The 13,494-nt window shown below is 40.3% G+C and overlaps 1 protein-coding gene across 3 annotated transcripts in view; it reads right to left on the reverse strand.

The window, feature by feature from the left end:
• chfr (checkpoint with forkhead and ring finger domains, E3 ubiquitin protein ligase) overlaps positions 1–13,494 on the reverse strand; it is a 28,924-nt gene that overhangs the window by 13,158 nt on the left and 2,272 nt on the right. For 2 of the 3 annotated variants that reach the window (XR_013791300.1, XM_079516758.1), the window contains exons 3-11: positions 12,909–13,008; positions 12,418–12,527; positions 11,667–11,726; positions 10,804–11,031; positions 7,101–7,184; positions 5,563–5,737; positions 4,166–4,320; positions 1,703–1,865; positions 619–824 (exon numbers count right to left, since the gene is read on the reverse strand). Coding sequence is in view for 2 of the 3 variants with exons in the window: in XM_079516758.1 (XP_079372884.1) it covers positions 619–824; positions 1,703–1,865; positions 4,166–4,320; positions 5,563–5,737; positions 7,101–7,184; positions 10,804–11,031; positions 11,667–11,726; positions 12,418–12,527; positions 12,909–13,008 (1,281 nt within the window). In the remaining variant the exon portion in view is untranslated. The remainder of the gene's footprint in view (positions 1–618; positions 825–1,702; positions 1,866–4,165; positions 4,321–5,562; positions 5,738–7,100; positions 7,185–10,803; positions 11,032–11,666; positions 11,727–12,417; positions 12,528–12,908; positions 13,009–13,494) is intronic. The other variant, XM_079516759.1, reaches the window with a different exon arrangement.

Raw genomic sequence — 13,494 nt, forward strand, 5'->3', positions numbered from 1 at the left:
AGTTGCCATGTAGCATGAAGTACGATTTCTATGTCCAACCATATGTGGTTTGTGAGAATTTGGGGGAAACGGAAGTAAAATTGCATGGAGGGTGACTTTATTTTTGTCTTTTCTACTGGCATTTTATTACATTCTACTACAAGCTACATAAATTAAAGTATTTAAATATTTTTCTAACGTCACCCTGAATGTGGTCTTCTCTCTGAACTATGAAGTAAACTTCCAAGTACTTTTATTGCTGCTGCTTTTAAACTGTTTTTGGCTAATTGTATAGTCTTCCATAATTTAAATATCGTAATGCTTATGGTACTTTTTCTGTTACTGAGACCTTTCTATTAATTGTCTAATCTAATATGAGCCATCGTGTCTTCCATTTTTCCAAATAGCCTGGACGTTCAAATAAAACTGCAGTGAAGTGCAATGAATATAATTCTTATAGTTAAAAACCAAATACATACATTATACTGTATCTTGTACTGTAAGAATTCTTTCTAGCATGTTTTTAGAACACAGTTTACAACAGCAAATACAAGGAAAACATGAAGAGTAACTGGCACTAGATGAACTTGCAATAAACATGATGGCGTTTATCCAGTGGGCCTACAACAGGAAACATACCTGCAGTGACCTCGGAAGAGGTTGACGGCTCTTCTCCAGGTAGTTTCCCAGGGCTCTCTGCGGGGCCTTGTGTGGCGGCTGTGGCCACCATGGTGGCTGGAAAGGAGAGAGCTGCCGGGGCAGGGGAAGCAGCAAGCCAGGGGAACAGCAGCTGATTGCTGTCCTTCCTGTAGCCAGGACACTGTCTGCATATCATAAATTGCTGACTGGGGACAAGACATGCACAGAGATTATCAGCAGAGCTCAATCGCTGAAAATGGTGCTTTTGCTTTAGTTGTACAATAAAACGTTTTTTTTTTTCATCAATGATGCGAAGCTAGTTCAGGCAATAGTTGGCAATAATTTATTATCATTCATGCTTACAGGGAATTAATCCAATGGGACAGAGCCGTGAAGCTAAATATGCTTAAATATTGATGCTCTATGAATTTATGCTCAATAAATATATATTTATTCAATCCAAGAGTTGTCTGACTGAAATGTAGAAACCAAAGTGATCAATTGCTAGGGCTGGGTATTGGCAAGGACCTCGTGATTTTATTCTAATGTATTGTTTTACTAAATTCTAGTCAAATACTAGATGTTTTGTGAATATAAAAACCACACACTGAAAATCCTGCATATATATTGATAGGAGCTGGTTAATCAATACCATACTGTTAAAATATAAAAAGACTCAACAGTATGACAATGTAACATTGTCAACAGAGCAGTCGGTATTCGTTTTGCTGTTAAATTAAATTAATTGGTCACACAGGTGTGACAAATTAAAAGGTTTAGTTATGACCCGGACTGCTGGCCATCTACTTTGTACAGTAGATCCATGAACCACTTTATCCCTGTATACATTTTGGCCATTTGACAATAGCCGATCTACAAGCTCACAATGCAATGTCAGCATGTAAATCTGCCATTTTCAAAAGATTTGATACATTCTTCACAATGAGTACTTTTACTTTTGGTACTTTAGGTACATTTTGAAGCAAATACGTATTTCTATATTGCAGTATAGATACTTTTACTCAAGTAAAAAATGTGAATACTTTTACCACCACTGCCAACAGGTGGAGTTTACTGTGTTTACCTGATGTCCGAGGTGTCACTGTCGTTGTCGGAGAGCTCAAAGAGATAGTCAGAGCTCCCCTCCTCATCAGAGAGAGCGCGCTCCACCTTCGGCTGCAGCATGTCCTGAGTGATCCTATTCCTGCTGTCCATGCTCTTCTGGTCCTCCTTGCTGCGACTCTTCTCTGTGACCGGACATACACACAGTCAATAATAGACTCTTCTCTGTGACCGGACATACACACAGTCAATAATAGACTCTTCTCTGTGACCAGACATACACACAGTCAATAATAGACTCTTCTCTGTGACCAGACATACACACAGTCAATAATAGCTGAACAGCTACTAACATAAACTATGTATAACAGTGGTTTTCAACCAGTGGCACGGGGACCACCAGTGGTCCTTGAGGGGGTTCCAGGTGGTCCACAGCTAGTTTGTAGCCAAATGGTACCTTATAGATCTTCAACTCTTGAGAGCGTAAAATTAAACCAAATGGACCCATTGGTTTCATTTTACTCTCTCTGCATTACTTAATTTACAATAAGTCTACACAATTAGAAAATGTAAAATAATTGTTATTTCTGATCAATGTTTGCCTGTTATCTGTTATAACTGTGGACATGAAATCTTATCCAACGATAACAAAATATTATTTTAGTTTTGGGTCTGAGAGGCTAAATCTCATTTAGCCTCCGTGGCTCAAATGCCGAATAAATAATACGCCTTTATATGAAAAGGGTTGAAAACCACTGATGTATAACATCAATCCCCCAAAGAATATATTCAATTGGATGTTGGCCAATGTCAAGATAGGTGGCCTAGACTTAAAATTCATAGTGTACAATGTTATTTATCTCTCTTCCCCTTTGTTTAAAAAAAAAGAAAAGAAAATGGAAGCAAGTTTAGTTTTACCATTTGAAACATCCGTCTTTGTCCGGTATATCTTCACTAATGTGATGTTGTAGCTGTAGCCTATTGTAGGGATAACATTAGCCTAACATATTGTTGAGCGGTGCTAACCACTCCAACATGTGGCTGCTGCTTTGTGTGTACCATTTTTAGGCCCCTGTGACGTCATGTGGGCCAATACATCATCAGCATCATGATAAAAGGCTTTTTGAGGGGCGCTAGCCCCTCAAAAAGCCAAATTACGTCATAGGCCAGCCAAGTCTATGGACATTTAATGTTTGTCGAGAGCCTAATTATACATTTCCTGTCCCAGCCAAAGTCTATGAACTTTAATGTTTGTTTAGGGTAAATTATGATGTAATTTGTGTGAGTCTATGGATTGTAATGATTGTTGACAATCATTGACAATGGAAAATGTCATCTTGTTGATATAAATACATGAAAAGGTTTTGCGTGCGGTACTTAACACATTTTGTGCCCAAAACGTCTGTGGACGTCCTGGGTATTACCGCACGTGCATAGCCCAAGACGTCTGTGGACGTCTTTGAAAAAAAAAAATATATATATATATATTTTTTATTTTTTTATTAAAAAACAAAATCAGAAAAATCAAAACACTTTTTTTTAAACACGTGGTGCCAAAGTTTGTGTTTTCGCCATTGAGAATGCATTTGGCGTTTAAATTAAATAACTCAGAAACTATAAAACATTTCAAAGTAAAAAGTTCCAGCATGTGTCTCCACAGTCAGCTGAATTATAAAAAATCACACCCGTGTGAACTGAGTGGTGTAAGGTTGATTCAGCTGGAGTTTTTGTCCGATGTGAGGTATTATATAAGTTAAGGTATTATATAGCCTGATCAGCTCTGATCTGACGTAATGAAATCACACCCAGATGTGATTTCACAACTGGCTTTTTTTGTGCAGAAAAAATGACCACGGTTGCTACGGTCATCCAGTTCACCCGGGTGTGATTTAATTACGTCAGAAATTATTTTGAACATAGCAACCATGCTCATTTTTTTCTGCACACAAAAGCCAGTTGTAGGAGTGGTTTACACCACTCAAAAATGTGAATGGATTTTCTAGGTGAAAGTGATTTTGGGCAGTTTTGCGTGGGCTCTCAATGTGTTAACATCAGCATGAGTACACATTACCAACAAGAGTCTGTATGATGGAATGCCAAGGGTGAGCCAGAAAATAGTAGCCAGGAGAATGAGACTAGCAGGACACTGCCAAAGAGCTGGCAGATTAGTGCTGTGGGAACCAAGATGGCCACCGGTCATACGGACATCCCACATTAACATATGTGGATATACTCAAGTAAGAAACAGGAGCACAAAGAACCAACGAGCTGACTAGATGTATGGAGAACCGGGATGATTGGAAGCGACGATGGGAGTGCTCGTCTGAGGACGACCTAGAGAGAGCCCCTCACTTCACACGAGTGATTTATTTTTATTTTATAAATATCACGTAAACACTTCGCAACGTATCGTGAGCTTGTAGATTGTCATTTGTGCAATGTAGAACTAATAGGGTGGTTAAAGAGTACATAATGTAATACCAACCAGGGTGCTGGATGAGGTAAGCCTCCACCAGGTTGTTGAGGATGTGGTTCTTGCGGATCCTCTCCACAGGGCAGCGGCAGGTGGGGCACAGAGACGAACGCTCCATCCAGCCTGAGTAACAGGCTGCACAGAAGGTATGCATGCAGGGCTGCAGGCTGAGGACAACAGTAGGCCATTACAAAACAAGCACATTCACCTGTATGTGACAGTGATAATAAACTTACTTCACACCCGTGTGAAGTGAGGGGCGCTAATATATTAAAGTCAAACTCATGTCGATTAGGGGATGTAATGGTGATGTAAAACAAACGGTGCCAACAAATTCTCTGTAGTTAATGGCATTTAATGTTTTTGTTAGGGATAAGATGATGTACATTTTCCCTTGGCGTTTTTAAAACAAACATTGAACTAAAAACAAACATTAAACCTGTATATAGGAGGGCTAGCGCCCCTCAAAAAAATAAATCACACCCGTGTGAAGTGAGGGGCGCTAATATATTAAAGTCTAACTCATGTTGATTAGGCGATGTAATGGGGATGTAAAACAAACAGTGCCAACAAACATTAAACACCATTAACAATAAAGAGACAATAGGATGTAATGAGGCACATTATGACGTAATCTCCCTTCATTGTCAATGGCGTTTACAAAACAAACATTTAACTAAAGACAAACATTAAACCTGTGTATAGGAGGGGCTGGCGCCCCTCACAGCCGTGTGAAGTGAATGGTGCTCTTATCATCATACATCATCTCATTTCTGCCATTCACATCCTATGTCCAGCTTTTAATGTGTTTGTGTTTACACTATGACGTAGAATTGGCCATTCATTATCAATGGCATTTAATGTTTGCGTTTACACACACACACACAATATGGGCATAGGAGGGCCTAGCACCCCTCAAAAAAGAAAAACAATAATCCAGCCATCTTTTATTTCTTTTTACAGAAAAGCAAGCATGCCTAAATGAGAAGAAATGTTGTCTGTGATTATGAAGTGAGATATTTCAATATTCCAGTCATACCAACATTCTACAAGTGCACTGGGAAAACCATAGTTTCAGTATACTAGCCCTTACCCGTTGTGAAATACTTGCGGGGGGTACTGCGCCCTGGGTGCGTTTTCGCATTTTTAATTCACTAATAAATTCATTATTAATTTATAATTTGTTAAATTGGAAAAAGGGCTTCGTTAAGACCTCCATATTATTATGGTCAATGCCTGTGTGAAAAGTGGGAGTGATTGGTGCAGGCAGTAAGGAGCTACGGCAGTCACAGTGACAGACATTCAGACAGACATTGTCCGAATTATAGTATGAGATGAGATGAGATGAGATGAGATATAGTATGAGATGATGAGATGATGCTGATAGCTATGTGATTTTGCAGCCATACCTGACACAGTCGTACAGTAGATCCTGACAGATGATACATGTTAAAGACTCCTCCATCTTGTCTGTCTTGGTGTCTTCCACCGGAGCCTTGCCCAGCAGGTCCTGAAGGCTTCCCTTGGGTGGACCTACAGCTTCAGTGCTGGATGAGTGTGGGAGGCTCAAATCACAATCCTTGTCTGGAAAAACAAACAAAACTGAATTTAGTTCAGCTGAAGAGCAGATATTAACGCATTTTGACCTGAGATCAGATTCTAAAAATGTCTTCTACATCCTGACAGTTTTCTGAAAAAGCTATGTTTCTATGTCAGTCGTTCTTCGATTTTTCAAAAATAGCTAAAGCATAACATAATGCTAACACCAAAAGGGGTTCCCGCCCAAAATGGGTTAACTGAGAAGAAAGAAGTGACAAATACTACCGTTTCAATTCCCCCCAGCGCAGGCGCGCCTGAGCCATGGAGCAAACGGAGCAGCTGCTCCACCATGTTAAAATGAACCGTCGCATTGCGAACCCACCAATATATGTATAATAATATTTGGGGTTTAAGGTAAAGCATTTACAATTTAACTATATTATTTCTCTAATAGTCACTATTGCAGTGAGAAATAATATAGTATTTACTAATTACTATGGCCGCCGTGCCAACTGAACTGCTGAATGCTGCTGCAATTTAATGTTAGATATTAGATTCTGACGGGGAGGGATCTATGATGAATGATGACGATACAACACCAGGGTCGCCGAGCCCAGCTGCGCTGTCAGCTCGTCTGTTGTATAATAGGGCTATAATTTATATGTTTTGTTTTGATATCGGCGCCTTGCCAATGTCATGTGTAGCCTAAATAGGCCTATGCCTTTTTATGATGCATTTTGTCAGTTTGTTCATATAACTTGCGTGTGGAGAGGGAAAGTAAAAGCCACTTTTCCGTGTGAAAATGCGCGAAAACGTGCGTGTACGAGGCACATGCACGCGCATTTTTGCACGCGCGCTACGCGTGCGCATGAGTCCAAATCTGTGCTCCCCCACCTGGAAACAAAGTTAGGCGCCCCTGCCCCAGCGCTGCCCCAAACCTGCCTCCCCTCCCCCAATTACAATTTTCTTAAACTGTAGAGCAGGTCACATTTTGTAACGGTAGTATTGGCTTAAACGTTTGAGAAGCACGACCGAAGGTTCCCGGTTCGATCCCCCAGACCGTCAAAAAGAATCTGGGTGGGGAAGTGAACTCTGTTGTTAAGCTGCGACGTATGCTATTGCATCACCATCACCTGAACCATCTGATCCGGTTGGTGCGGAGATAACTTTACATCACGTGACCTTTACCCTAGTTTCAAATGTGTTTAGTTTGGTATAATCATTTCGTAAGGTATAATAATGGTCTGGTATATCCATGTTCTATTCTAACTCGTAGCACGACTAGCGAGACAAAACCAATTGATGTCGCATTTGTGGGGAACGAAAACAATGTGATGCCAACCGGATCTTCGCAGACTTACATTTATTTTACAACATACCGATTAATCTTCAGACATAATAAACTGACCATAGTTTGTTTTCCTCCTCTTCCTCTCTGGCTCCTGGATATCAGTGTATTTCTTTTGTGCGGGGACAGGTTCGTTAGCTTGACCTGGAAAGACAAATTGAATACTAGTCAAAATTCAAAAGTGACTAAAATTTAAAGCAGTGAACTGAAGCTTTAATCCACACCGACTTTAACTAAGTGAACACTGAACAGATAAATAAGATTCAAGGTCTTGATCAATGTATGATTATCTGTAGCAAGACGGTATGTTTAGAGGACCCCCTCTAAAACGAGATGATGCATCTCAAGGGGCTTATCCTTTAAATCAAATTTCAATATAGGCCTATATAATATATTAAAAGATGATCTCTCTAACACTTAACCCTTAGACAGATTACTACTGGAAAACACGTGGAGTTTTGCATTAGTCTTTTCTGCCCTGTACGTGATTTTCCGTAGTTCTCTTTTTTTATTAATACCAATATATTAATTCGGTCCGCACCTCTGTATAGACTATTGAGCATAAATATCAACTACATTTCCCAGAATTCCCGTGTCACGTGACACACGTGTATGCTTTCCTATTGGAAACTGACGCCCAGCCCCCAGTGAACAGGGGGGTTGGTTGACTCCTCCGAGGTGGGCACTGGAGGAAGAGTTTTTCAGCCAGGTTTGCAGTCGCCGCAAAAAAAACAATCTGAAAAATGATCCATCCGTGTCCAGAGGCATTCTCCAGTCCCAGACCGTTGGCCGGGCTGCAACATCCACCCTCGCGGATTACACGTGTGCAATGTTTTTTCTTCTCCCCACCGGAGTTACCACCAAGGCTGATGCCTTCGCTAAAAGGTAATTTTATTGTATTCGAAAATGCCCTAATATGACATGTCTAGTAAGACGATCCCTATATTTGGCCCGAGCCGACCTAGTGCTGATATCAGATAGATGTGGTAGAACCATATATGGATAGATCTAACTGGTTTAGTCATCGTGACAGGCATAGTCGGAGAATATATAACAAGGGTCGGTACTATAGGTGATCGACGTAGCTAACAAAAACATCTGATCAAATGAATGTATTGTACTGTGTCTTTGTGGGCCGAATCGTGGCATCGTGGCATACAAATAGATGTTTGTATAATTAGTATCACGATAAAATAATATGGCGACGTTAGAATGACACCACCAATGAGTGATCGCGGCTAATGTAGCTGCCCAGCGTATATCCAGCACCATCGCGTCACCACATTCCACTGGCTGTTGGCTAGTAGTAGTTGCTAACAAACGCTGCACAAATGGTACTGGCTATTGGCCGGGCCACAAGCCCGGGCAATAGCCAGTACCAATGTTGCTGGATGATTGCGACGCAATGGTGCTGGATATACCCTGGGCAGCTAGCTACATTACCAGCGATCACTCATTGGTGTTTCATTCTAACGTCGCCATATTATTTTATCGTGATACTACTTATACAAGCATCTATTTGTATTTTTCATGCCACGACTCGGCCCACAAAGACACTGCACAATAAAATCATTTGATCGCCAGCAGCCGGGTAAAACGCCATGTAATAGTAGCGTGCACTGACTACAGCTAAAATGTTTATTTCTTTTTATATATTTAGAACTGGCATCAGATGAGGAGGATGAGGAGGATGAAGAGTCAAGACTGCGATGGCGTTCTCCGACACCGAACCGGATTCATTCATTCATTCATTTCAGGGGGGGGCAGTTTTTGTTTTATTTAGCCTACTCACACATAACCTGACTCCGCCAGATGGGGCAGCAGAGAGTACACTGGGTTCCCCCCTCCTGCTCCCATCTGGGAACTCTCAGGCAGACTTGATGCCCGGCCAAAAAACCGCCTGGCCAATCAGCAGCAGCTAGAAGCTAGAAGCTGCTGCTAGAAGTTGCTAGAAGCTGCTGCTGATTGGCCAGGCCGTTTTGTGGCCGGGCATCAAGTCTGCCTGAGAGTTCCCAGATGGGAGCAGGAGGGGGGAACACAGTGTACACTCTGCTGCCCCATATGGCGGAGTCAGGTTAACTCACACACACACACACACACCGTCAAGGACTGGGTTTGGGGACATTTGGGAGGAGTAGCTCTGATCCATAGCTCTAAATGCGCATTTAGAGCTATGGATCAGAGCTAGGGGAGGAGTAACTGTTTTGTATGTAGTTTTATTATGTTAGTAGTCGTAAAAAATAAAAGACGCTTTTACAATGAGTTAGACCTGTCATGACTATTTTGTTCACTATTGTGAGGTTTATTGTATATGACTAAGCAAGTTTCAACTGTGATTTACTCTGTAACGGTAGATGGTAATAACTCAATTTCTTTTTTATAATACAGTATACATTCAAGTCTATATTTTGATACATATCATGGGCACCAAGTCATATCAAAACAATGTCCTTGGATGTGTTTTTTATCAAAACTGTGTTTCTTCATAACAGGTTTTTGAGATGCATGCATGAATAGACAAGGTACTGGTAAGACTATGTAAACATGGTATATATCAAAATGTGCGTTAGAATGTCTAATTTTACCCCAAAAAAGAATTGAGTTTATATGATGTTCCAATTTCAGAGCTATGGGGACTTTTAGCTGGATAGGTCAGATTGATCATGACTGACCATGCTATTTATAGATGGCAAAATATCTACAGTGGTACATGTGAGAAACTTTTTATTTTATTTTAATTGAACTAGACAACTCACCCTTTAAAATGAGATATTGCATGGCTATGTACGCCCAGCAGAAAAAAAGTTATTTAGAAAATAAAACTTCAACCGGGCATAACTTTTTTTGGTTGTCCTAGAAACAGAAAACAGTGTAAATGCAGGCTCTTTTAAATGGCTTCCAACACAAGAACTAAACATTTTATCAACTCAGTTCATTTTTTTCCTGTAAGCAGACAAGTCAAGCTTTCTCTGAAGGTCTTTCGTTGTCACACATTCACAACAGAGAATTTTCAATAAATCATTCAAAAAACGCCATTCTGCCATAGAGAAGTCTACCTACTATATAGAAATCCTTGAAACGCTCAAAGAGTTAAAGGTGTAGTGAAATGAAAAATAAGTTTTTCACACTTTTAGAGCATATCCGTGGTCATCATATGGGCATAACAATGGATGCAACAAAAATGTGTTTTTATATCAAATGTCCATAAAAATAAAAATGTAATTACTTCCTTAAAACAAAAATATGCTGCGTGATGACGTGTAGATACACATCAATAAAAATGAAGCTCACCCATTTGATTCCCATTGATGCACGTCCGTGCGCTATTGATTACAGAAATACCCCGTTTTTAATCTCATTCAAGATGATATCCAGACAGCGTGTTACTCATTTTAAACTTAATCATCACGCTAAAATATGTTTATAGGTTGTGTACAGGTTAGAGATAACCCCCTGGCTTTGCTGCAGGTCTCTCTGTCACTTGTAAACAAACCACTGTGCATGTGCGTGCATGTGGTCGTGCATGAGACGGACCTACGTCCCCATAACCTGGAGGGATGCAACGCTCTGATTGGTTCAGAAACTAAGATCCTGCCGTCTGAGGCTGAAACTTCAAAATAAAATGCCCAAAAAGCCATTTCACTACACCTTTAAGAGTTTGGTTTTTGCCAACTTAGATGCACATGCCGTAACGGTCCATTTGGTTACATTTATGCATCCACTCTTTGGGTTGAATTAAAACTGATTGAGTGTGTGAACCCACCTGAGGCAAAGGAGACAGTGTGTAAAACAGGGCCAGCTACAGCAGGGCAACTCATGTGCAGATGGGCAGAGGACGAGGTGGAGGGCTGGGGTTCCTCCTGAGTCTGTTGCCTGGGGGGTCCTGCCAGAACTACCGGCTCCACCGAGAAAGACTGGTCTGGTACTGGAACAGTATGTCTGTGAGATGACCTCTCCTCCATCATGTCTGCAGCATTTGGTCCAACACCTGCTAAATACAGATTAAAGTGTGTGCATTTGGTCTTTTGACTTGTAGTTCATTAGAATTTTGTCTTTCTCCCACCACTCACCCATTCAGGACGGGAACCCCTTTTGGTGTTTTGAACCTTCTGGATGGGAACCCCTTTTGGGGTTCTTGTTGCTACAGTATATAGCAAGATATTTAAAGTTTTTCAGGAAACTTAGGTCAGGATTTAGAAGGCGTTTTTTTTAATCGGCCTCAGTCCTAAATGGGTTATAGCTACTCTGTAACTTTCCAGTTCTAGCCCGGGTTTGAACTCAGGTCTCCTGCGCCAATAGAGCCTGCCTCCTTGTTCAGAGGGTTTGAACTCAGGTCTCCTGAGCCAATAGAGCCTGCCTCCTTGTTCAGAGGGTTTGAACTCAGGTCTCCTGCCCCAATAGAGCCTGCCTCCTTGTTCAGAGGAAACATTTTATTTTGACCAGAAGGTAGTACCACTTGTCAACCACAAGTAGAACAAAAACAACCACCCCAATTGCATAAGTGCATATTGTATTAACATACTCCACCATACAGACTGGACAAAATAACATTGTAATCTCACAAAAATAACTGTTGAATAATTGTTATACCCTAGATGTTGAGCAAAGTTTGAATAGGCTACTTACGTCCACTATCTTGTGAATCAGGTTGCTCCGGTTTAATGGAATGGTAAACATAGGCAATATCTACAAGTTAAGGAAAAATATATATTTATTGATTGTGAAGAGCTGTGTTTTTATGCAAGATGTAAAAACAAACATGAGTGTCCTTTACTGTGGCTGTTACCACAGGACAAAATATCATTGGATTGATATACGTTTAAAACCACACTCAAAACCCTCCTTATGAGATTCAATTTAAATCACTTTTCTTTTGGTTAAAATAACATTCATATTTATATGAAAGCATTTAGCTTTAGTGTCTCCAGTTGGGAACTGATAATCAATGCGTTCTCAGAAGTCTACAGCAGATTACCGGTAAATTTTTTCACAGTTTTTTTAATACTACATATTAAATACATTAAAAGCTGTGATTTTAGAGTTAATTGGGGTGCATACTTAGTTTAGACTAGGCATTGGTTAGACATGGGTTAAGGTTAGGTTAATTTAGTATGAATTGAATATTGTATCATGAAGCCTTTCTCAGAAGAATATGTATGATACTGTAGTCTATGCGTAGAGGCTATGGCACTATTGAGTTAATAACTCCAGGGATCTACAAGAGTGGGCACAGTCACCATTGAATGAACAACTCTCCATTGCTTTAAGTTTAAAAGGAGTTATCAGCATGGTTCGTTGAAAATGTTTTTTTGCCAATAGCAATTGGCTACAGGTCAATTGCAAAGGCCACTAAAAACACAAAATACAGTACACTCACTTTGTTCTGGCTCATTTTTCCTGTACACAAAGTAGATGACATCTCCATTCTGCAGCATGTGGGTCTGCTTCTTCACCAGCTTGGACATGTTGATGACAGTGCCATTGGTGCTAAAGAAAGACAAACAAACAGTCCCATATACCATAGGCTAATGATTCATTAACAATAGTTTGGAACTATTCCTGGAATAATACACAACTTGTTCAAATTGATTAAATGCAGCATGTGTAAACTCAATAATCACTAGGAAGCATGAAACTATTTTGTTCACCAAAACAAAGTGGGCCAATGCCAATAAACAAAATAATTTCTATACTAAGGTGTAGTTTGCATACATCTCATGTGAAGCACATCAAGTTTTCTTGCATTTGAATTATCTGAAATGTGTTGTACCATTAGATTGATTTTAATAACAGGCCTAAACCTGAGTATTGTACAGTACAAAATATGTACCACATGTGGAGTTAACTGTGGAACAGATTTCAACATACCTCATGTCCTCGAGCCACACCTGCCCTGAGTGCTCATCTTGTATAATTTTGCAGTGATCCCCTGAGACCAGTTTGTTAGCAGGAAAAGATAGATCACATCCTGGCAAAGATACAAAATGTCCATCAGCACATACTGATAACATATCGGGTCTTTTTCTTCGTTTTTTCCATAAATCCATGCTATTGAACACCAATGAATAATTTTGTGGAATGAAAAGTACTAAAAGGCACTTCTGACAAAACCTCTTAACTCCATTGGACACTTAAACCGTCTGCTAAAGCAAACCAGCTAACTCCCCCACCTCTCCCCTCTCATGCAAGTAATTGACAATATATAAAGTCACAATACCAACTTTGATGAGGCAGTATTGCATGCATCGTTTTAAAAATACAAGGTTTTCTTTTTGGAGTTAGGTGGTTTCTCCCCGACAGCAGTACGCAATAATCTTCATGTAAGCTTAGTTTTGAGGGGTGCTAGCCCCTCCTATGCACAGCAGATGAGGCAGATTTTACTCTGAAAAGCCACGCCTTCCATTTCCCCCCAAAACCGGGAGGTATAGTTCCATTCGGTATTTAAGTCCGACAT

This window comes from Electrona antarctica (genome assembly GCF_951216825.1).
Source record: "Electrona antarctica genome assembly, chromosome: 12".
NCBI lineage: Eukaryota > Metazoa > Chordata > Actinopteri > Myctophiformes > Myctophidae > Electrona > Electrona antarctica.